The following is a 26367-nucleotide window of genomic DNA, read 5'->3' as shown; positions in this document are numbered from 1 at the left end:
TTTCTCTCTTGAAGTGATCTTGCCCATTTTTACATGATAAGTTACCACCTACTTTTAGATTACTTTTAGATTACCTGCAAATCTATATGACTGCCTAGACGTCTCCCCTGGATATCTCATTGTGATTGACTCAAAACACCTCTAAATGAACACATCTAGCATAGTGCATGGCATTTAGTAGTTCAACAAATATTTGTTGAACAAAACTGAAGTGAAGTGGAAGTCACACAGTTGTGTCCAACTCTCTGTGACCACATGGATTTCATGGAATTCTCCAGGCCAAAATACTGAAGTAAGTAGCCTTTCCCTTCTCCAGGGGATCTTCCCAACCCAGGGATCGAACCCAGGTATCGTACACTGCGGGCGGATTCTTTACCAACTGGACTATCAGAGAAGCCTGAGTAAAATTGAGGAAACATATAAAATATTTCAGAATATGCTTAGAATTTGGACCACTTCTGCTTTTTTTAGAAAAGTAAACTTAAATAATCTGAATTTAATAAGCCTCCGTTCAGTTCAGTCCAGTTGCTCAATCGTGTCTGACTCTTTGCAACCCCATGGACTGCAGCATGCCAGGCCTCCCTGTCCATCACCAAATACTGGAGCCTACTCAAACTCATGCCCATCAAGTCGGTGATGCCATCTAACCATCTCATCCTCTGTCGTCCCCTTCTCCTCTCACCTTCAATCTTTCCCAGCATCAGGGTCTTTTCAAATGAGTCAGTTCTTCACATCAGGTGGCCAGAGTTTTGGAGTTTCAGCTTCAGCATCAGTCCCTCCAGTGAATATTCAGGACTGATTTTCTTGAGGGTGGACTGGTTGGATCTCCTTGCAGTCCAAGGGACTCTCAAGAGTCTTCTCCAACACCACACTTCAAAAGCATCAATTCTTCGGCACTCAGCTTTCTTTATAGTTCAACTCTCACATTCATATATGACCACTGGAAAAACCATAGCCTTGACTAGACGGACCTTTGTTAACAAAGTAATGTCTCTGCTTTTTAATATGCTGTCTAGGTTGGTCACAACATTTTTTCCAAGTAGCACGCGTCTTTTAATAAGCTTAATTCTTCAAAATAATTCATTGCCATATTGCTGAGGCTTGAGTGCATGTCTATTAGGTTATTTATGATATATAGGATTCCTTCTATTCTGAAAAGGTCAGTCTTCATTCCAATCCCAAAGAAAGGCAATGCCAAAGAATGTTCAAACTACCGCACAATTGCACTCATCTCACACGCTAGCAAAGTAATGCTCAAAATTCTCCAAGGAAGGCTTCAAAAGTATGTGAACTGAGAACTTCCAGATGCTCAAGCTGGGTTTAGAAAAGGCAGAGGAATCAGAGATCAAATTGCCACCAGCCGTTGAATCATAGAAAAAGCAAGAGAATCCCGGAAAAATATCTACTTCTTTTTTATTGACTATGCCAAAGCCTTTGACTGTGTGGATCACAACAAACTGTGGAAAATTCTGAAAGAGATGGGAATACCAGACCACCTGACCTGCCTCTTGAGAAACCTGTATGCAGGTCAGGAAGCAACAGTTAGAACTGGACATGGAACAACAGACTGGTTCCAAATAGGAAAAGGAGTACGTCAAGGTTGTATATTGTCACCCTGATTATTTAACTTATATGCAGAGTACATCATGAGGAACGCTGGGCTGGAAGAACCACAAGCTGGAATCAAGATTGCCGGGAGAAATATCAATAACCTCAGATATGCAGATGACACCACCCTTAAGGCAGAAAGTGAAGAGGAACTCAAAAGCCTCTTGATGAAAGTGAAAGAGGAGAGTGAAAATGTTGGCTTGAAGCTCAACATTCAGAAAACGAAGATCATGGCATCTGGTTCCATCACTTCATGGGATATAGATGGGGAAACAGTGGAAACAGTGTCAGACTTTATTTTTTTGGGTTCCAAAATCACTGCAGGTGGTGATTGCAGCCATGAAATTAAAAGACACTTGCTCCTTGGAAGGAAAGTTATGACCAACCTAGATAGCATATTAAAAAGCAGAGACATTACTTTGCCAACCAAGGTCCGTCTAGTCAAGGCTATGGTTTTTCCCGTGGTCATGTATGGATGTGAGAGTCGGACTGTGAAGAAAGCTGATCGCCAAAGAATTGATGCTTTTGAACTCTGGTGTTGGAGAAGACTCTTGAGAGTCCCTTGGACTGCGAGAAGATCCAAACAGTCCATCCTAACGGAAATTAGTCCTAAATATTCATTGGAAAGACTGAGTCTGAACCTGAAACTCAAATACTCTGGCCACCTGATTTGAAAAACTGACTCATTTGAAAAGACTCTGATGCTGGGAAAGATTGAGGGTAGGAGGAGAAGGGGACAACAGAGGATGAGATGGCTGGATGGCATCACCGACTCGATGGACATGAGTTTGGGTAAACTCCGGGAGTTGGTGATGTACAGGGAAGCCTGATGTGCTGCAGTCCATGGGGTCACAAAGAGTCAGACACGACTGAGCAACTGAACTGACTGACTAGTCTGAAAACATTTCATGATCTTTAATACAGATAAAACATTTGGCACACAAACCCAGAGCACCATACGTTTGGACAAGTAACTTTCCTGACTAATTTCCCTAATTATAGTTTTTCCATCAGTTTTTAGAAGAGGACGGAAATGCACTTATTTTCCTATCTTTTTCCCTCAGTGTTTTCATTTCTGTAGTAATGGGTTATAGAAAATGAAATGTATACGTTTTAGTGAAGTTTATACATTAAATCTTAACAGATTTAATTAGCAAGTGACAGCTTGTAACTTTGGTTCACATACAAACAGCTCCTCTCAAAAAACTAACTTTAAACTTTGTAAACATAAAACTTAAAGGTATTAGTGTTAGTAAACATTTATGATTCATCTTAACTTTGTTATTTAAATTTATGTTTTCTATATTTAATATTTTATAGTTAGCCTTGTGGAAGGACATTTGCTAGGTGAAAGTTTAGGAAGACAGTCATCTTACTTGATTTGACTAAATTGTTTAAGAAAGGCATTGAATTATCACTTGGGTCTTTAAAGAGTGAAAATCCTCTAATCTGAACATGGAGAGAATGAGGCTACAGACTCCATGAAAAATATCAGCCAGCATATGACCTTGGGTCCAGAAGAAACTAAGTTTAATGGGTCTAGTTACCTCTTGCCCTGAAGGCACATTCGCTTTAAACATACATTCACTGCTCATAGCATCCACTCCCACTCCTAGGCCCTGGGACATGCCATAATAGTGACCTTCGGGGAAAAATGGCATTGATCCAGAGGATTATGTATATATCATATGCATACCCATCACTTCCATCACAGGCTGCTAATTTCTACCTAATAATACTAATAACATTTCTTTCTTTCTTTCAATGCATGTAATTAACAGATGATGTCAGACAAGAGAAATGTCATCCTGTTTTCTGTATTCGATGAGAATAAAAGTTGGTATCTCACAGAGAATATTCAGCGCTTCCTCCCCAATGGAGTACAGCCCCAGGATCCAGAGTTCCAAGTCTCCAATGTCATGCACAGTAAGTGTTCCAGCATTTGAGTCCAAAGGGTAATGGATAAAGGGAAGTTGAATCTGCCAAATAGATGTGCAGTTAATGGATTACTTTATATGCCTCACAAGAGTCATATTTCCTTAAAATTATTATATATGAGCATGTGCAATTTTATATAAATGCATAAATATGATCACATAAGGCATATATATTTTCTTTTAGAAGGCATCAAATATCTAGAGAAGTTTATTTTAAAGGATAAATTAAATAAGAGACACAATTTTCATTTACCCAGACATACATATACCTTAATATGAAATGTACTCAATCAGTAAATTACACATGAAATACAAAGGGAACATGTAATTTTATATATACGTATATCTGGTAAAACAGTTGCCAGCTGTAACAGTTTACAGTCAAATTAATCAATACATTGTACATGAAAAAAATGCAAGATCTTTTTTCCAGCTTTATTGTATATATTTTAAGTGTAAAACATGATCTTTTTAATATTTTTTTGACTTCCTCTTCCCTTTTATCTGGCCACCTCCTTCCATCTTATACCTTTCCACTAACCATTTTGTGTTCAGATAGCCCGTGTTAAAACATATTTTTCCATGATTGTATAATCATGTATAAACACATATATGTTGTATTAGTTTTCTAGGCTTGCCATAACAAAATCCCACGAACTGGGTGGCTTCAACAGGAGATATTTATTTCCTCAGAATTCTAGAAACTCAAAATCTAAGATCAAAGAGTCAACAAGATTGGTTTCTTCTTATAAGGAAAGTTGTAGCCAGACATGTGCACACACATAGGAAAGACCATCTACTAGCCAAGGAGGGGAACTCAGAAGAAACTTAATGATCTCATTTTAAAGAATTACCAGGGCAGTCCTAAGATGGCGGAGGAATAGGACAGGGAGACCATTTTCTCCCCCACAAATTCATCAAAAGAATATGAACACTGAGTAAATTCCACAAAACAACTTCTGAATGCCGGCAGAGGACATCAGGCACCCAGAAAACCAGCCCATTGTCTTCGAAAGGAGGTAGGAAAAAATATAAAAGATAAAAAGAGAGGCAAAAGAGGTAGGGACGGAGATCCTTCACTGGGAAGGGAGTCTTAAAAAAGAGAAAAGTTTCCAAACACCAGGAAACACTTTCACTGGCGAGTCCGTGGCGAGCCTTGGAACCTCAGGGGGAACATAACTGGGAGGAAAAATAACTAAATTATTAAAACCCACAGATTATGTGCCTAACTATAACTCCCAGTGGAGAAGCAGTGCAGACGCCCACATCCGCCACTAGCAAGCGGGGGCTGGGCAGGGAGGCACGGGCTGCATTGCTGAGAGTAAAGACTGGGCCTGAATGCCCCGAGGACAATCTGAGAAAGCTAACGTGAGATAGCAAAGCAGACTGTGGGATAGCTACCCTGCGAAAAGGCGAAAAGCCCTAACCTAAGACACCACCTGACCCGCTCAAAGAACAAAGGACTGACTAGAGCTAGCTGGCTACGGATGGCCCATCCCCCACTGAGACAAGCAGGGGAAGGCTGCCAGAGCCGGAACGGGGTAATCGTGGCCCCAGAGAGGCGTTATCTACCAAACTGCAAGCAGGCTTCGTTGCTAACCAGGACTTCTTGGGATTCTAGATAGTCAAGAGAAGGTGCACCTTCTCATCCGCCTGAGAAGGTGCACCGGTTATACACCCAGAAAATCAAGTGGTAGGCACTGGGGAGACGATAAGTCACAGTGACCACACTTGCCAAACACCTGGTCACCTGAGTCTCTCTGACCGGAAAAGGGCAGAAAATGCAGTCTTAATCAAGTCTGCGCCTTTGTGGAGTACCTGAATACCTGAACCGGAGTGGTTTTAACCTGGCAAGTGCATGCAACCCAGGGCCCACCTCAGACAGGTCCCGGTAGAGCAACCTAGAGCCTGAGGAGGCTTTCCCTGTCTATACAGGGAAAGCACACACGCCATGAGCGGGGGCACACCCGGTGTGGCTGAGACACTGTTAACACTCCCCACAGACGCCAGGGTTATTTGTTTGCAGCGTTCCTCCCTCCCCAAAGCATGACTGAACAAGTGAGCCTAAAAAGGTGTCCACCACTGCACCCTTGTGTCAGGGCAGAAATTAGACACTGAAGAGACTAGCAAACAGAAGAAGCTAAAACAGAGGGAACCGCCTTGGAAGTGACAGATAGAGAAGTCTTGAGGCTACTGCAAGAATAAGACTGAAAACCAGAGGCAGGAGGCTTAAGTCCAAATCCTGAGAACACCAGAGAACACCTGACTCCAGGGAATATTAATCAATAGGAGCTCATCAAATGCCTCCATACCTACACTGAAACCAAGCACCACCCAAGGGTCAACACGTTCTAGAGCAAGACATACCACGCAAATTCTCCAGCAACACAGGAACATAGCCCTGAGCTTCAATACACAGGCTGCCCAAAGTCACTCCAAACCAATTGGCATCTCATAACTCATTACTGGACACTTCATTGCACTCCAGAGAGAAGAAATCCAGCTCCACCCACCAGAACACTGACACAAGCTTCCCTAAACAGGAAACGTTAACAAACCATCTGTCCAACCCCCCACCCACAGTGAGGAAACTCCACAATAGAGAGAACTCCACAAACTATCTGTCAGAAGACAGAAAGGCCACCCAAAACACAGCAATATAAGCAAGATGAAGAGGCAGAGAAATACCCAGCAGGTAAAGGAACAGGATAAATGCCCACCAACCCAAACAAAAGAGGAAGAGATAGGGGACCTACCTGATAAAGAATTCCGAATAATGATAGTGAAAATGATCCAAAATCTTGAAAAAAAATGGAGTTACAGATAAATAGCCTGGAGACAAAGATCAAGAAGATGCAACAAAGGTTTAACAAGGACCTCGAACAAATAAAAAAGAGTCAATATATAATAAATAATGCAATAGATGAGATCAAAAATACTCTGCAGGGAACCAACAGTAGAATAACAGAGGCAGAAGATAGGATAAGTGAGATAGAAGATACAGTGGTAGAAATAAATGAAACAGAGAGGAAAAAAGAAAAACGAATTAAAAGAAATGAGGACAATCTCAGAGACCTCTGGGACTATGTTAAACGCCCCAGCATTCGAATCATAGGAGTCCCAGAAGAAGAAAACAAAAAGAAAGACCATGAGAAAATACTTGAGGAGATAATAATTGAAAACTTCCCTAAAATGGGGAGGGAAATAATCACCCAAGTCCAAGAAAACCAGAGTCCCAAACAGGATAAACCCAAGGCGAAATACTCCAAGGTACATATTAATCAAATTAACAAAGATCAAACACACACAAAAAAAATATTGAAAGAAGCGAGGGAAAAACAACAAATAACACACAAGGGGATTCCCATAAGGATAACAGTTGATCTTTCAATAGAAACTCTTCAGGTCAGGAAGGAGTGGCAGGACATACTTAAAGTGTTGAAAGAAAATAACGTACAGCCCAGATTACTGTACCCAGCAAGGATGTCATTCAAATATGAAGGAGAAATCAAAAGCTTTACAGACAAGCAAAAGCTGAGAGAATTCAGCATCACCAAACCAGCTCTCCAACAAATGCTAAAGCACCTTCTCTAGACAGGAAACACAGAAAGAGTGTATAAACTCGAACCCAAAGCAATCAAGCAAATGACAACGGGATCATAGTTATCAATAATTACCTTAAATGTAAATGGTTTGAATGCCCCAACCAAAAGACAAAGGCTGGCTGAATGGATACAAAAACAAGATCCCTATATATGTTGTCTACAAGAGACCCACCTCAAAAAGAGGGACACATACAGACTGAAAGTGAAGGGCTGGAAAAGATATTCCATGCAAATAAAGAGCAGGCATAGCAATACAGATAAAAAAGACTTTAACACAAAGGATGTGAAAAGAGACAAAGAAGGACACCACATAATGATCACAGGATCAATCCAAGAAGAAGATATAGCAATTATAAATATATATGCACCCAACATAGGAGCACCGCAATATGTAAGACAAATGCTAACAAGTGTGAAGGGGAAATTAACAATAAGACAATAATAGTGGGAGACTTTAATACCCCACTCACACCTATGGACAGATCAACTAAACAGAAAATTAACAAGGAAATATAAACGTTAAATGATACAATAGACCAGTTACACCTAATTGATATCTATAGGACATTTCACCCCAAAACAATGAATTCACCTTTTTCTCAGCGCACACGGAACCTTCTCCAGGATAGATCACATCCTGGGCCATGAATCTAGCCTTCGTAAATTCAAAAAACTTGAAATCATTCCAAGCATCTTTTCTGACCACAATGTAGTAAGGTTAGATCTCAATTACAGGAGAAAACATATTAAAAATTCCAACATATGGAGGCTGAACAACATGCTGCTGAGTAACCAACAAATGATAGAAGAAATCAAAAAAGAAATAAAAATATGCATAGAAATGAATGAAAATGAAAACACAACAACCCCAAACTTGTAGGACACTGTAAAAGCAGTGCTAAGGGGAAGATTCATAGCAATACAGGCATACACCAAGAAACAAGAAAAAAGTCAACTAAATAACCTAACTCTACATCTAAAGCAACTAGAAAAGGAAGAAATGAAGAACCCCAGGGTGAGTAGAAGGAAAGAAATCTTAAAAATTAGGGCAGAAATAAATGCAAAAGAAACAAAAGAGACCATAGCAAAAATCAACAAAGTCAAAGGCTGGTTCCTTGAGAGGGTAAATAAAATTGACAAACTACTAGCCAGACTCATCAAGAAACAAAGGGAGAAAAGCCAAATCAATAAAATTAGAAGGGAAAATGGAGAGATGACAACAGACAACACAGAAATACAAAGGGTCATAAGAGACTGCTAGCCGCAATTACATGCCAATAAAATGGACAACTTGGAAGAAATGGACAAATTCTTAGAAAAGTACAATTTTCCAAAACTGAACCAGGAAGAAATAGAAAATCTTAACAGACCCATCACAGCAACAGACAACACAGAAATACAAAGGGTCATAAGAGACTGCTATCCGCAATTACATGCCAATAAAATGGACAACTTGGAAGAAATGGACAAATTCTTAGAAAAGTACAACTTTCCAAAACTGAACCAGGAAGAAATAGAAAATCTTAACAGACCCATCACAAGCATAGAAATCGAAACCGTAATCATAAATCTTCCAGCAAACAAACGCCCAGGTCCAGAGGGCTTCACAGCTGAATTCTACCAAAAATTTAGAGAAGAGCTAACACCTATCCTCCTCAAACTCTTCCAGAGAATTGCAGAGGAAGGTAAACTTCCAAACTCATTCTATGAGGCCACCATCACCCTAATACCAAAACCTGAAAAAGATGCCACAAAAAAAGAAAACTATGGGCCAATATCACTGATGAACACAGATGCAAAAATCCTTAACAAAATTCTAGCAAACGGAATCCAACAACACATTAAAAAGATCATACATCATGACCAAGTGGACTTTATCCCAGTAATGCAAGGATTCTTCAATATCTGCAAATCATTCTATGTAATACACCACATTCACAGATTGAAAAATAAAAACCATATGATTATTTCAATAGATTCAGAGAAAGCCTTTGACACAATTCAACATCCATTTATGATAAAAACCCTCCAGAAAGCAGGAATAGAAGGAACATACCTCAACATAATAAAAGCTATATATGACAAACCCACAGCAAAGATTATCCTCAATGGTGAAAAATTGAAAGCATTTCCCCTAAAGTCAGGAATAAGACAAGGGTGCCCACTCTCACCACTACTATTCAACATAGTTTTGGAAGTTTTGGCCACAGCAATCAGAGCAGATAAAGAAATAAAAGAAATCCGAATTGGAAAAGAAGACGTAAAACTCTCACTGTTTGCAGATGACATGATCCTCTACATAGAAAACCCTAAAGACTCTACCAGAAAACTACTAGAGCTAATCAATGACTACAGTAAAGTTACAGGATATAAAATCAACACACAGAAATCCCTAGCATTCCTATACACTAATAATGAGAAAAAAGAAAGAGAAATTAAGGAAACAATTCCATTCACCATTGCAACGAAAAAAATAAAATACTTAGGATTATATCTACCTAAAGAAACAAAAGACCTATATATAGAAAACTATAAAACACTGGTGAAAGAAATCAAAGAGGACACTAATAGAGAAATATACCTTGTTCATCGATTGGAAGAATCAATATATTGAAAATGAGTATACTACCCAAAGTAATCTATAGATTCAATGCAATTCCTATCAAACTACCAATGGTATTTTTCACAGAAATAGAACAAATATTTCACAGTCTCTATGAAAATGCAAAAAAACTCGAATAGCCAAAGCAATCTTGAGAAAGAAGAATGGAACTGGAGGAATCAACATGCTGGACTTCAGGCTCTACTACAAAGCCACAGACATCAAGACAGTATGGTACTGGCACAAAGACAGAGATATAGATCAATGGAACAAAATAGAAAGCCCAGAGATAAATCCACGCACCTATGGACAACTTATCTTTGACAAAAGAGGCAAGAATATACAATGAAGAAAAGATAATCTCTTTAACAAGTGGTGCTGGGGAAACTGGTCAACCACTTGTAAAAGAATGGAACTAGAACACTTTCTAACACCATACACAAAAATAAACTCAAAATGGATTAAAGATCTAAACATAAGGCCAGAAACTATAAAACTCCTAGAGGAGAACATAGGCAAAACACTCTCCGACATAAATCACAGCAGGATCCTCCATGACCCACCTCCCAGAATATTGGAAATAAAAGTAAAAATAAACAAACGGGACCTAATTAAAATTAAAAGCTTCTGCCCAACAAAGGAAACTATAAGCAAGGTGAAAAGATAGCCTTCAGAATGGGAGAAAATAATAGCAAATGAAGCAACTGACAAAGAATTAATCTCAAAAATATACAAGCAACTCCTACAGCTCAATTCCTGAAAAATAAACGACCCAATCAAAAAATGGGTCAAAGAACTTAAACAGACATTTCTCCAAAGAAGACATACAGATGGCTAACAAACACATGAAAAGATGCTCAACATCACTCATTATCAGAGAAATGCAAATCAAAATTAAAATGAGGTACCATTTCATGCCAGTCAGAATGGCTGCTATCCAAAAGTCTACAAGCAATAAATGCTGGAGTGGGTGTGGAGAAAAGGGAACCCTCTTACACTGTTGGTGGGAATGCAAACTAGTCCAGCCACTATGGAGAACAGTGTGGAGATTCCTTAAAAACTGGAAATAGAATGGCCATACCACGCAGCAATCACACTCCTGGGCATACACACCGAAGAAACCAGAATTGAAAGAGACACATGTTCTTCAATGTTCATCGCAGCACTATTTATAATAGCCAGGACATGGAAGCAACCTAGATGTCCATCAGCAGAGGAATAGATAAGAAAGCTGTGGTACACATACACAATGGAATATTACTCAGCCATTAAAATGAATACATTGGAATCATTTCTAATGAGGTGGATGAAACTGGAGCCTATTATACAGAGTGACAAAAGCCAGAAAGTAAAACAACAATACAGTATCAGTTCAGTTCAGTTCAGTCGATCAGTCGTGTCTGACTCTTTGCGACCCCATGAACCACAGCACACCAGGCCTCCCTGTCCATCACCAACTCCCGGAGTTCACTCAAACTCATGTCCATCGAGTCGGTGATGCCATCCAGCCATCTCATTCTCTGCCGTCCCCGTCTCCTCCCACCCCCAATCCCTCCTAGCATCAGACTCTTTTCCAGTGAATCAACTCGAGGTGGCCAAAGTATTGGAGTTTCAGCTTTAGCATAAGTCCTTCCAATGAACACCCAGTATTGATCTCCTTTAGAATGGACTGGTTGGATCTCCTTGCAGTCCAAGGGACTCTCAAGAGTCTTCTCCAGCACCACAGTTCAAAAGCATCAATTCTTCAGCGATCAGCTTTCTTCACAGTCCGACTCTCACATCCATACATGACCACAGGAAAAACCATAGCCTTGACTAGACAGTTCACGTGACAATTTGACTCACTGGAAAAGACTCTGATGCTGGGAAAGGTTGGGGGCTGGAGGAGAAGGGGACGACAGAGAATGAGATGGCTGGATGGCATCACCGACTCTGTGGACATGAGTTTGAGTGTACTCCGGGAGTTGGTGATGGACAGGGAGGCCTGGCGTGCTGTGATTCATGGGATCGCGGAGAGTCGGACACGACTGAGCGACTGAACTGAACTGAACTGAATGCATATATATGGAATTTAGAAAGATGGTAACGATAACCCTGTATATGAGACAGCAAAATAGACACACATGTATAGAATAGTCTTTTGGAGTCTGTGGGAGAGGGCGAGGGTGGGATGATTTGGGAGGATGGCATTGAAACATGTATATTATCATATGTGGAATGAATCGCCAGTCCAGGTTTGATGCCTGTACAGGATGCTCGGATCTGGTGCACTGGGATGACCCAGAGGGATGATATGAGGAGGGAGGTGGGAGGGGGGTTCAAGATGGGGAACACATGTACACCTGGGGCGGATTCATGTCAATGTATGGCCAAACCAATACAATAATGTAAAGTAATTTGCTTCCAATTAAAATTAAAAAACAAAGCAAAACAAAATCACAATGAAATATCACCTCACATCCATTAGAATGCCTGTTATCAAAAGATAACAAGTGTTGGCAAGGATGTGCAGAAATGGGAACCCTTGTACACTGTTGGTGGGAATGGAAGTTTGTACCCCCATTATGGAAAGCATTCTGGAGGTTCCCCTCAAATGTAAAGATAGAATCATCATTGCTGTTTTTGTTTAGTCATTCAGTCATGTCCGACTTTGTGACCCCATGCACTACAGCATGCCAGGCTTCCCTGTCCTTCATAATCTTCAGGGGTTTGCTTAAACTCATGTCCATTGAATTGGTGATGCCATCCAACCATCTCATCCTCTGTCATCCCCTTCTCCTCCCGCCTTCAATCTTTCCCAGCATCATGGTCTTTTCTACTGAGTCAGCTCTTCACATCAGGTGGCCAAAGTATTGGAACTTCAGCTTCAGCCTCAGTCCTTCCAGTGAATATTCAGGGTTGATTTCCTTTAGGATGGACTGGTTGGATCTCCTTGCAATCCAAGGGACTCTCATGAGTCTTCTCCAACACCACAGTTCAAAGCATCAGTTCTTGGGCACTCAGCTTTCTTTATAATCCAACTCTCACATCCATACATGACTACTGGAAAAACCATAGCCTTGACTAGATGGACCTTTGTTGGCAAAGTAATGTCTCTGATTTTTAATATGCTGTCTACGTTGGTTATAACTTTCCTTCCAAAGAGTAAGCATCTTTTAATTTCATGGCTGCAGTCACCATCTGCAGTGATTTTGGAGCCCCCAAAATATAAAGCCTGCCACTGTTTCCACTTTTTCCCTATTTGCCATGAAGTGATGGGACCAGATGCCATGATCTTAGTTTTTTGAATGTTGAGTTTGAAGCCAACTTTTTCTCTCTCCTCTTTCACCTTCATCGAGGCTTTTTAGTTCCTCTTTGCTTTCTACCATTAGGATGGTCTCATCTGCATATCTGAGGTTATTGATATTTCTCCCGTCAATCTTGATTCCAGCTTGTGCTTCATCCAGCCCAGCGTTTCTCATGATGTACTGTGCATACATGGGGAGTTTATTCTATCTGCATGGGATTTGTTGTCTAATTTTGTATTTCCTTTTTTCTAAATTTTAAGTTTTTTCTTTTTAATTTTTTGATCCATTAAGTGTTTTTAAATTCCAATTTTTCTTTACTATTTTGTAAGTTCTGCACACTTCTGTTTTCATTGTTGGAGGGGACTTGCCATTGAAATTTTACCCATTATACACAGAATGTTGTTATTTGTTTTGTTTTGTTTCCAGCGTTATTAATATAAAGTGGTCACACAACATTGTATTAAATGTTAAGGTGTACAATGTGTCTACTTCATACACTTATATACAGCAAAATGATTTGATTTCCACAGTGATTTTAGCTAACACCTCCAGCAGATCACGTAATTGCCATTTCTTTTTTTGTGATGAGAACAGTTCAGATCTAACTCTCTTAGCAGCTTTCAAGTATATAAAATATAGTATCACTAACAAAATCACCATGCTGTATATCAGATCCTCAGAACTTTTTCCGCTTATATAGCTGGAAGTTTGCACCCTTTGACCAACACCGACCTATTTCCCCAACACACACCCCAGCCCCTCATAACCACAATTCACCTCTCTGTTTCTATGAGCTCATCTTTTTTTACATTCCACATGTAAGTGGAATCATAAAGTAATTCTCTTTCTCTGACATTTCATAGAGGATCACATTTGATTTGTAATGTTGAGCATCTTTTCCTGTACCTGTTGATCATCTGTATGTCTTCTTTGGGAAAATAAAGTCTATTCAGTTCCCCTGCCCATTTTTAAAATGAAATTGATTGTGTTTGTTTGTTTTCTTACTGAATTTTGTGAGTTCTTTATATATTTTGCATATTAATCCCTTGTCAGATATATGATTTACAAATATTTTCTCCCATTCCATAGGTTGCCTTTTCATTGTGTTATATTTTTCTTTTTTTATGAAGATTTTTATTTGGATATAGTCCCACTTATTAATTTTTGCTTTTGTTGCTTGTGCTTTTGGTATCATATCCAAAAAATCATTGCAAAGATGAATTTCCCTATGTTTTCTAGTTTTACAGTTTCAGGTCTCATGCTTCAGTCTTTAATCCATTTCAAGTTAATTTTTGTGTATCATGTAATATAAGGGTCTAAACTCATTCTGCATTTGGCTATTCAGTTTTCCCAACACCATTTATTGAAGAGACTATATTTTCCCCATTGAATATTCTTGGCTCACTTGTCATTTATTAGTTGGCCATATATGTGAGAGTTTATTTCTGGACTCTTGATTGTTTTCCACTGATTTATGTGTCTCTCTTTATTCCAGTGCCATACTGTTTATTTCTTTTTTGCCATACTGTTTTAACCATTATATCTTGGAGTATAGTTTAAAATCAGGAAGTGTGATACCTCTAGTTATGTTCTTCTTTCTTAGGATTGCTTTGGCTATTTAGGGTCTTTTGTGGTTTCATATGAACAGCCATCGTTTCCATTAGCATTTACCAAATAGTTCATTCTTTCTGCTACTGTTTTGGGATGCTCCCTTTATCATGTATTAAATTTCCATTTATGGCTGTATCTGTTTCTGGACTCTATGTTCTGACTGATATAATCATCTATACCTGCAACTCTGTGCAACCCTATGGACTGTAGCCTGCCAGGCTCCTCTGTCCATGGGATTCTCCAGGCAAGAATACTGGAGTGGATAGCCATTCCCTTCTCTAGGGGATCTTCCCAACCCCAGGGATGAAACCCAGATCTCCTGCATCACAGGCAGATTGTTTACCATTGGAGCCACCAGGTACCATACCTGCATTAAGACCATGCTTATAATTACAATAGCTTTAAAATACCTTTTATCGCTTTGAAGAGAAGAAACATTGATTCTCAGTTGGTTGCACGAAGCTAGTGTCTGAGCATAGCTTACTGGATTTGTGGGTCACCACCTTGCAGAGTAGACAAACATTTATTGATTGGATACACAGATGGATATATGAAAGAGGCTTTCAGAAACAATTCTCTTAATAAGTTTAAATCTATTTTACTTTTATTTACTTTTCATTCTGAAATAATTTCAAACTTACAGAAATACTGCAAGAATAATAGAGAACTCCTATATACACTTTATCCAGATTCACTCATCTTAAGATTTTGCTATATTTTCTTTATCATTCTCTCTTTCTTCTATATGCATATTTTTTAACTTAGTTTCAACGTGAGAATAGACTGTAGACATCATATCCCTTTATCTTTTAATACTCCATTGTGTATTTCCTATGAATAAATATATTCTCTTACATAATCAAAGTGGAGTTATGAAATTCAGAAAATATAGCATTGATACATTATCTAATACATAATATAATATGTTTATCTAATTGACAGTCAATATTCCAGTTGTATCAATTAATACTGTTCTTTGTAGCATTTCCTCTTCCCAGTTCAGGCTGTAGTCCTTGATCTAGTTGTCCTGATTCTTTGAAATTTGTTTCCTTGAATTTGGAACATTAGCAGATAATAATTTTAATCACCAGATCAAGGATTTTCTTGTTTTATTTTCCCTCTGTATAGTTATTATTTTTCTCTTTGCAACTAATAAGCAGTGTGTAGGGAGATACACTGAGACCATGCAAATGCCCTCCTCCTCATTAACCTGCCACCCACCATATAGCACCTAAATGCATCATTACCATGGTCTACAACTCTCCTCACTTTGAGATTGAAACCTAGCTGATCAAATATTACAGTTTGCTTTTTTGGAAGGTATAATGTTATCTCTTTTTGAGAATAAGACATGGAGCATAACTTATAATCATTTATAATCGTATCATGACAAAAATAATAAATCCATATACTGCTAAAGTCTTCTCCATTTCTTTTGCAGGCATCAATGGCTATGTTTTTGATAGCTTGCAGCTGTCGGTTTGTTTGCATGAGGTGGCGTACTGGTACATTCTAAGTGTTGGAGCCCAAATTGACTTCCTCTCTGTCTTCTTTTCTGGATATACCTTCAAACACAAAATGGTCTATGAAGACACACTCACCCTATTCCCCTTCTCAGGAGAAACTGTCTTCATGTCAATGGAAAATCCAGGTTAGTTATGTATATTATTCTTTTACTAACAACAGTGTTTGCTTCACTGGCCATTCACATGGTTTTTTGCCCACTAGCTCACATCTGCCCACTAGCTCATCACATGCTAAATGGTTCAGGTGATTTTGGTAATTGCAAGGCATTTTAATGACAGAACCATATCAAATGAGCTTCCCAGGTGGCTCAATGGGGGCAGAATCTGCCTGCAGTGCAGGAGATGCAAGAGATGCAGGTTTGAAGCCAGGGTTGGGAAGATCCCCTGGAGGAAGGCATGGCAACCCACTCTAGTATCCTTGCCTGGAAAATCCCATGGACAGAGGAGCCTGCCGGACTACAGTCTATAGGGTTGCAAAGAGTTGGCCATGACTGAGCATGCACGCATGCACCACAGCCAATGTTTAAGTTAAAAGTCTTTGATTTTAAAAGTGCCTTTACTTGTTGTGGGCCAACATTTTAAGTGTGTTTATTAGACTGTAGTGGTGAATATACACTTATACCTTCAATTAACACACAGGGGTTGGCTAAATATGCTTCTTTGTGCCTTGTGAATGTTGGTTTTGTTGGGAAGTGCATAATAATCTCCTCTTGCATGCGCACATACCATCAAACCACTGTGAAGCCTTCAGGACGAACGTGGCTGTCAACTTCTCATCATCTGCCTCCCTCCAGAATGATCCAGTCTGGTGATCAGGAGGAACACTGACCCTGTCTAAACCTAATAGATTGTAGTTATTCTCTTACACTTATGGCTTTTCTGGAGATAAATTCCCATGGGGAAATTTCTAGGGAATCAAAACCAATCTTATCATACAAAACCATAGATTCACCTTCATACCCAGAAACTCATCTTATACTTCAGTCATGTATTTTTGTGGGAAGTCAGTGAAGAAGACCCTGACAGAACTCCAATAACACCTCTGAAAGTATCTTGTTTCTTCATGTTTATATCTTCCTTATCTGCTTTACAGCTAAGTTGCAAGGTCTCAAGACATTGTCATCTTGTTTATCATTGAATCCCCAATGTTTATAGTGCCTGGCCTATAGTAGATACTTAATATACATATTTTCAATGAATGAATAAATTTAAAATGTGCAAAACTGTTATAAAACAGTACGCATAATATGATTGTAATTATCTAAGCCAAAGAAAGTGTGTGTGTCCTTTCCAAAACTGAACCAGGAAGAAATAGAAAATCTGAACAGACCCATCACAAGCACAGAACTGCTGCTGCTGCTGCGTCACTTCAGTCGTGTCTGACTCTGTGTGACCCCATAGACGGAAGCCCACCAGGCTCCCCCGTCCCTGGGATTCTCCAGGCAAGAACACGGGAGTGGGTTGCCATTTCCTTCTCCAATGTGTGAAAGTGAAAAGTGAAGTCGCTCAGTCATGTCCAACCCCTAGCGACCCCATGGACTGCAGCCTACCAGGCTCCTCCATCCATGGGACCCTCCAGGCAATAGTACTGGAGTGGCTTGCCATTGCCTTCTCCTAGAGGCTGTAATCAGAAATCTTCCAGCAAACAAAAGCCCAGGTCCAGACGGCTTCACAGCTGAATTCTACCAAAAATTTAGAGAAGAGATAACACCTATTCTACTCAAACTCTTCCAGAAAATTGCTGAGGAAGGGAAACTTCCAAACTCATTCTATGAGGCCACCATCACCCTAATCCCAAAACTGGGTAAAGATCCCACAAAAAAAAACTATAGGCCAATATCACTGATGAACATAGATGCAAAAATCCTTAACAAAATCCTAGCAATCAGAACCCAACAACACATTAAGAAGATCATACATCATGACCAAGTGGGCTTTATCCCAGGAATGCAAGGATTCTTCAATATCCACAAATCAATCAACGTAATACACCACATTAGCAAACTGAAACATAAAAATCATATGATTATCTCAATAGATGCAGAGAAAGCCTTCGACAAAATTCAACATCCATTTATGATAAAAACCCTCCAGAAAGTGGGAATAGAAGGGACATATCTCAACATAATAAAAGCTATATATGACAAACCCACAGCAAACATTATCCTCAACGGTGAAAAACTGAAAGCATTTCCCCTAAAGTCAGGAACAAGACAAGGGTGCCCACTCTCACCACTACTGTTCAACATAGTTCTGGAAGTTTTGGCCACAGCAATCAGAGCAGAAAAAGACATAAAAGGAATACAAATAGGAAAAGAAGAAGTAAAACTTTCACTGTTCGCTGATGACATGATCCTCTACACAGAAAACCGTAAAGACTCTACCAGAAAACTACCAGAGCTAATCAATGAATATAGTAAAGTTGCAGGATATAAAATCAACACACAGAAATCCCTTGCATTCCTATACACTAATAATGAGAAAATAGAAAGAGAAATTAAGGAAACTATTCCATTCACTGTTGCAACAAAAAGAATTAAATACTTAGGAATATATCTACCTAAGGAAACAAAAGACTTGTACATAGAAAACTATAAAACACTAGTGAAAGTAATCAAAGAGGACACTAATAGATGGAGAAATATACCATGTTCGTGGATTGGAAGAATAAATATTGTAAAAATGAGTATACTACCCAAAGTAATTTATACATTCAATGCAATCCCTATCAAACTACCAACGATATTTTTCACAGAGCTAGAACAAATAATCTCACAATTTGTATGGAAATACAAAAAAACCTCGAATAGCCAAAGCAATCTTGAGGAAGAAAAATGGAACTGGGGGAATCAACCTGCCGATCTTCAGGCTCTACTACAAAGCCACAGTCATCAAGACAGTATGGTACTGGCATAAAGACAGAAATATAGATCAATGGAACAAAATAGAAAGCCCAGAGATAAATCCACGCACCTATGGACACCTTATCTTTGACAATGGAGGCAAGAATATAAAATGGAGAAAAGACAGTCTCTTTAACAAGTGGTTCCTGGAAAACTGGTCAGCCACTTGTAAAAGAATGAAACTAGAACACTTCCTAACACCATACACCAAAAGAAACTCAAAACGGATTAGAGAGCTAAATGTAAGACCAGAAACTATAAAACTCCTAGAGGAGAACGTAGGGAAAACACTCTCTGACATAAATCACAGCAGGATCCTCCATGACCCACCTCCCAGAATATTGGAAATAAAAGCAAAAATAAACAAATGGGACCTAATTAAAATCAAAAGCTTCTGCACAGCAAAGGAAACTATAAGCAATGTGAAAAGACAGCCTTCAGAATGGGAGAAAATAATAGCAAATGAAACAACTGATAAAGGATTAATCTCCAAAATATACAAGCAGTTCCTGCAGCTCAATTCCAGAAAAATAAATGACCCAATCAAAAAATGGGCCAAAGAACTAAACAGACATTTCTCCAAAGAAGACATAAAGATGGCTAACAAACACATGAAAAAATGCTCAAAATCCCTCATGATCAGAGAAATGCAAATCAAAACCACAATGAGATACCGTTTCACACCAGTAAAAATGGCTGCTATCCAAACGTCTACATGCAATAAATGCTGGAGAGGGTGTGGAGAAAAGGGAACCCTGTTACACTGTTGGTGGGAATGCAAACTAGTACAGCCACTATGGAGAACAGTGTGGAGATTCCTCAAAAAACTGGAAATAGAACTGGCATATGATCCAGCTATCTCACTCCTGGGCGTACACTCCGAGGAAACCAGAATTGAAAGAGACACATGTACTCCAATGTTCATTGCAGCACTGTTTATAATAGCGAGGACATGGAAGCAACCTAGATGTCCATCTGCAGACGAATGGATTAGAAATCTTTGGTACATATACACAATGGAGTATTACTCAGCCATTAAAAAGAATGCATTTGAACCAGTTCTAATGAGGTGGATGAAACTAGAGCCTATTATACAGAGTGAAGTAAGCCAGAAATAAAGACACCAATACAATATACTAACGCATATATATGGAATTTAGAAAGATGGAAATGATAACCCTGTATACGAGACAGCAAAAGAGACACAGATGTATAGAACAGTCTTTGGGACTGTGTGGGAGAGGGTGAGGGTGGGATGGTTTGGGAGAATGGCATTGAAACATGTATATTATCGTATGTGAAACGAATCACCAGTTCAGGGTCGATGCATGTTGCAGGATGCTCGGGGCTGGTATGCGGGGATGACCCAGAGGGAGGATAAGGGGAGGAGGGAGGTGGGAGGGGGGTTCGGGAGGGGGAACTCATGTATACCCGGGGTGGATTCACGTCAATGTATGGCAAAACCAACCAGTATAATACTGTAAAATAATTAGCCTCCAATAAAAATAAAAATTAAAAAAAAAGAAAGTGTGTATGTGTGTGTAGGCAGAGAATGCTATTTAAAATATCAATATTTTCAGAAGCTTGTAAACTACTTTGGTGATCAGTTAAATTCTAAAGACAAATTAAAACTCTGCTTTATGTGTCTTGAGGGGAAATTTTCTATCTTGATTCTAAATCTCAAGCTAAATAAAGCCCCTGTTCTATGTTACTGATTTCTTATTTAACTTCACTGTGGTCATGTAACAGACTCTGTATGATTACAGTTCTTTTATTTTTTATATATATATTTTTTATTTTTTTATTGGAGGCTAATTATTTTACAATATTATATTGGTTGGTTTTGTCATACACTGACATGAATCCGCCCCAGGTGTACATGAGTTCCCCTTCCTGAACCCCCCTCCCACCTCCCTCCTCCCCTTATCCTCCCTCTGGGTCATCCCCGCACATCAGCCCCCAGCATCCTGTAACATGCATCGACCCTGAACTGGCAATGTGTTTCACATATGATAATATACATGTTTCAATGCCATTCTCCCAAATCATCCCACCCTCACCCTCTCCCACAGAGTGTGTCTGTGTGTCTTTTGCTGTCTCGTACACAGGGTTATCATTTCCATCTTTCTAAATTCCATATATATGCTTTAGTATAGACTCTGATGCTGGGAAAGGTTGGGGGTGGGAGGAGAAGGGGACGACCGAGAATGAGATGGCTGGATGGCATCACTGACTCTGTGGACATGAGTTTGAGTGAACTCCGGGAGTTGGTGATGGACAGGGAGGCCTGGCGTGCTGATTCATGGGGTCACGGAGAGTCGGACACCACTGAGCGACTGAACTGAACTGAATACTGTATTGGTGTTTTTCTTTCTGGCTTACTTCACTATGTATAATAGGCTCCAGTTTCACCCACCTCATACAGTTCTTTTAAATGTGGTGAGACTTGCCATGCACCAAGCATATGGTTTACTTTTGACTAACGGCCCATTTGCACCTTTGACACTGGCACCACCACAGCAGATGTGCTCAGGCTCCAAACACAGGCACAGTGAATTCCATTGTCACACTAGGCACCCACACTCCAAACAGTGGAATCATCACAAATGCATGCACATCTCTGCCCAAGAAACCAGCACTATTACCCAGGCCTGTGTGCCCACATGCCAGACCCAGCACCAAGAATCCCCTCAGCTAGGGCCTCAGTCTGTGGGTGAAAAGAAGAACAAAAGAACCCCAGCAGCCTTCACTACCTAGGAGGTCAACAACCCTCACCACCATCACGGACACTCACAGCTTTGACAACCAAGGACCCTCCATAATCTTTGCTGACACTGACTTCAGCTGACCGAGCGGTATGTGGTCTATGCTGTTGTGCCTTCACTGGAACTGGAGCTGCTGAATCACACATTGAAAAAGAAAGAAATAACCCAGAAATCCTGGAGCTGAAGAATACAGTGAATGAAAAAAATGCAACAGAGAGCTTTAAAAACATACTTGATTAAGCTGAAGAAAGAATACCTGCAGGACTTATGCAATACCATTACATTTTTCCAAAAGAGACAAAGTGATGAACAGGTATATGAATATGTTCTCAACATCACTAATCATCAGGCAATGCAAATTAAAACCACAGCAAGATATCAGTTCATACCTGTCAAAATAACTGTTATCAAAAAGAGGATGATAAGGATGTTGGCAAGGTGTAGAGAAAGCATCCTCGTGCATTGTTGGTGGGAATGTACATTGGTGTAGCCATTATGAAGAACTGTGTGGAGATTCCTCCAAAACTTAAAAAGAGAACTACCATCTGATCCAGCAATCCCACTTCTGGGTATGTGTACAAAGGAAATGAAATCAGGATCTTGAAGAGATACCTGCACTCCCATGTTTATCACTGCACTCTTCATAATAACCAAGGCATGGAAAGAACCTAAGTGTCCATTCATGAATAAATGGCAGAGTAGAAAGACCTTGAGCTCACCTCCTCTCACAGGCACACCACAATCACAACTATTTTCAGAACGGCCATCAATGGAAAAGACTTGCACCTACCAAAGCAGATCTCCTACAACTAAAGCTATAAAGAAGGAACCGCAATAAGATGGTAGGACAGGCATCATGATATTGTCCAATCTTATATCCCTGGGTGGGCATTTCACAAATAGGAGAAGAATTACAGATGCAGAGGCTCTCTCAAAAGAAGTAAGACGTCTAGCCCCACATCAGACTCCCCAGTCCAGGGATCCTGGACCAGAAAGACAAGCCCCCCAGAGCATTTGGCTTTGAAGGCCAGTAATGCATACAACTGAGAGTCCCGTAGAGCTGGAAGAAATAGAGAATTCACTCTTTATTCATCCAGGGCAAAAACAGGAACAGGAGCCTGGGTCAGACTCGCCTACTGATTTTGGAGAGTCACCTGGAGAAGCAGGGGGCAACTGCAGCTCCTCCTGGGGACATAGAAATTGGTGGCAGCCATTCTGGGGAGCTCTTTCTACCACATGGACACTTGTGTTTGCAAATGCCATTGAGGAGTCCTCTGTCTGGCTTATTAGCAAGAAAATGCAGTCCTGTTCTGGCTCAACATCTATAGGTGCCAGTTCTGGGACACATGAGGGCAAGCAAACAACTGGGCATTAACACAGCCCACCCACCAACAGAGAGGTTGTCTTAAGAACCCCCTGAGACCACAGCAGCCCCTGGACATGGCCCTGCCCACCAGAGGGCACAGGGTCTGCCCCTGCACACCATTGTGCAGGCAACAGATCCAGGACCTCCAGCCAGAGAACCTGGGACCAAGCTCTACCCACCAGTGGGCAGGCACCAGCTCTAGAATCCCCTGGACCCTGGTCCTGCCCTTCAGTGAGCCTGCTCTAGCCTCAGAACCAGCTTCACCCACCAATGGATGTCACTCTTTGTCACTATTAGCCATCATTATCTGCATATGACATGATGCTGTACATAGAAAATCCTGAAGATAGCAACAAAAAACTACTAGAGCTCATCAGGGAATTTGGTACAGTTACAGGATATAACACCACTAGGCCTTCCTTTGTGGCTCATCTAGTAAAGAATCCGCCTCCTATGTGAGAGACTTGGGTTCGATTCCTGGGTTGGGAAGATCCCCTGGAGAATGGAAAAGCAACCCACTCCAGTATTCTGGCCTGGAGAATTCCATGGACTGTATAGTCCATGGGGTCACAAAGAGTCGGACACAGCTGAGCAACTTCACTTTTGCTTTTCACAGGATATAAAATTAATATACAAAAAATCTGTCACATTTTTATATACTAACAATAAACTATCAGAAAGAGAAATTAAGGAAACAGTCCCATTTACAATTGCATCATAAAAAATAAGATATCTAGGAATAAACCTACCTAAGGAGACAAAGGGGCTTCCCTGGTGGCTCAGAGGTTAAAGCATCTGCCTCCAATGCGGGAGACCTGGGTTCGATCCCTGGGTCGGGAAGATCCCCTGGAGAAGGAAACGGTAACCCACTCCAGTATTCTTGCCTGGAGAATCCCATGGACGGAGAAGCCTGGTAGGCTACAGTCCACGGGGTCGCAAAGAGTCGGACACGACTGAGCGACTGAACGGAAACGGAAGGAGACAAAGGGATCCCAGGTGGCTCAGTGATAAAGAATCCCCCTGCCAATGCAGGAGATACAGAGATGTAGGTTCGATACCCGGGACGGGAAGATCCCCTCCAGAAGGGAATGGCAACCCACTCCAGTATTCTTGCCTGGAAAATCCCATGGACAAAGGGGGCTGGCAGGCTATAGGCATGGGGTCATGAAGAGTTAGATGAAAGACCTGTACTCAAAACTATAAGACACTAATGATAGAAATCAAAGATGGGAAGATAGACCATGTACTTGAATGGGAAGAATCAGTACTGTAAAAACTACTATTCTACCCAAGGAAATCTACAGATTCATTGCAATCTCTATCATATTACCAATGCCATTTTTCACAGAACAAATGACACTGATTAGCCAAAATAATCTTGAGAAAGAAAAACAGATGAATCATCCTCCCTGACTTCAGACTATAAAGCAACAGTAATCAAAACAGTATGGTACTAGTACAAAAAAAAAAAGACATAGAATGACACCCTCCTACACTGTTGCTGGGAATGTGAATTGGTGCAGCCGCTATGAAAAAAAAAAAGACATAGAATGGAACAGGGTATACAACCCAAAAGTAAACTCACACACTATGGTCAGTCTATTACAAAGGAAACAAGAATATACAATAGAGAAAAGACAGTCTCCAGATACTGAAGAAAAACTGAACAGATACATGTAAGAGAATGATATTAGAAATTCTCTAACGTAATATACAAAAATAAGACCTAAACTGAATACTATAAAACTCCTAGAAAAAGATATAGGTGAAACACTCTTTGACATAAACTGTGGCAATATTTTTTGGATCTGTCTCTTAAAGCAAAGGAGATAAAAGCAAAAATAAATAAAAGGGACCTCATTAAACTTAAAGATTTGCACAGCAAAAGAAACCATTGACAAAACAAAAAGAGAAAGACAACCTATTGAATGGGAGAATATATTTTGCAAATGATATGACCAATGGGTTAATATCCAAACTATATAAACAACTCACACAGCTTAACATCAAAAAAAAAAAATCAGTCAAAAATAGACGGAAGGCCCAAATAGATGTTTTTACAGAAAAGACATAGTAATGGCCAACAAGCACATGAAAAGATGTTCAGCATCGTTAATTATTAGAGAAATGCAAATCAAAACTACAATGAGGTATGACCTCACACCAGTCAGAAGGTCTCATCAAAAATCCACTAACAGGGCTACCCTGGTGGTCTAGTGATTAATTATCTGCCTACCAATGCAGGGGACACGGGTTTGATCCCTATTTGAAGAAGATCACACATGCTGTAGGACAGCTAAGCCTATGTACCAGAACGACTGAGCCCCTGCTCTAAAGCCCGTGCTTCCCAAGAAGAGAAACTGCCGCAATAAGAAGCCCACACAGCACAACTAGAAAATAGCCCCCATTCCCCACAACTAGAGAAAGACCACATACAGCAATGAAGATCCAGTGCAGCTATAAATAAATAAATCTTTTTTAAAAAAATCCACAAACAATAAATGCTGGCGAGGGTGTGGAGAGAAGGACACCCTCCTACACTGTTGCTGCGAATGTGAATTGGTGCAGCCGCTGTGAAAAACAGTGTGGATGTTTCTCAAAAACATACAAATAGAACTATATGACCCAGAAACTCCACTCCTGGGTATTTATCCAAAATATGAAAACTCTAAGCTATGCATCCCAAAGTTCATAGCAGCACTATTTACAATTGCCAAGCTAGGTATCTGTCAATAGATGAATGAATAAAGATGTATACACACACAGAGAGTTCCTTGGTATACCACTCAGCTGGTAAAGAATCTGCCTGCAATGTGGGAGACCTGGGTTTAATCGCTGGGTTTGGAAGATCCCCTGGAGGAGGTGATGGCAACCCACTCCAGTATTCTTGCCTGGAGAATCCTCATGGACAGAGGAGCCTGGCAGACTGTAGTCCATGCTGTTGCAAAGAGTTGGGCATGACTGAGCAACTAAGCACAACACAGCACAGCATACACACACACAGTGGACTACTACTCAGCCATAAAAAAGAATAAAATACTGCCATTTGCAGCAAGATGGATGGGCTTGGAAGACATTAGGCTGAGTGAAATAAGTTAGAGAAAGACAAATACTGTATTATATCACTTAAAGGTGGAATCTAAAAAATACAACAAAC

At 40.1% G+C, this 26367-nt stretch overlaps 1 protein-coding gene across 3 annotated transcripts in view; it reads left to right on the top strand.

Annotated features, from left to right (window-relative positions):
• The window catches only part of F8 (coagulation factor VIII), a 159150-nt gene that overhangs the window by 75505 nt on the left and 57278 nt on the right, over nt 1–26367 (top strand). For all 3 annotated transcript variants that reach the window (XM_055393490.2, XM_055393489.2, XM_055393491.2), the window contains 2 exons: nt 3390–3534; nt 16092–16301. In XM_055393490.2, coding sequence (XP_055249465.1) covers nt 3390–3534; nt 16092–16301 — 355 coding nt within the window. The remainder of the gene's footprint in view (nt 1–3389; nt 3535–16091; nt 16302–26367) is intronic.

Source organism: Moschus berezovskii, chromosome X (assembly GCF_049115385.1).
Source record: "Moschus berezovskii isolate FMDL1 chromosome X, NW_MosBer_1.0, whole genome shotgun sequence".
Classification (NCBI taxonomy): domain Eukaryota; kingdom Metazoa; phylum Chordata; class Mammalia; order Artiodactyla; family Moschidae; genus Moschus; species Moschus berezovskii.
This window is presented reverse-complemented; position numbering and strand designations above follow the sequence as displayed.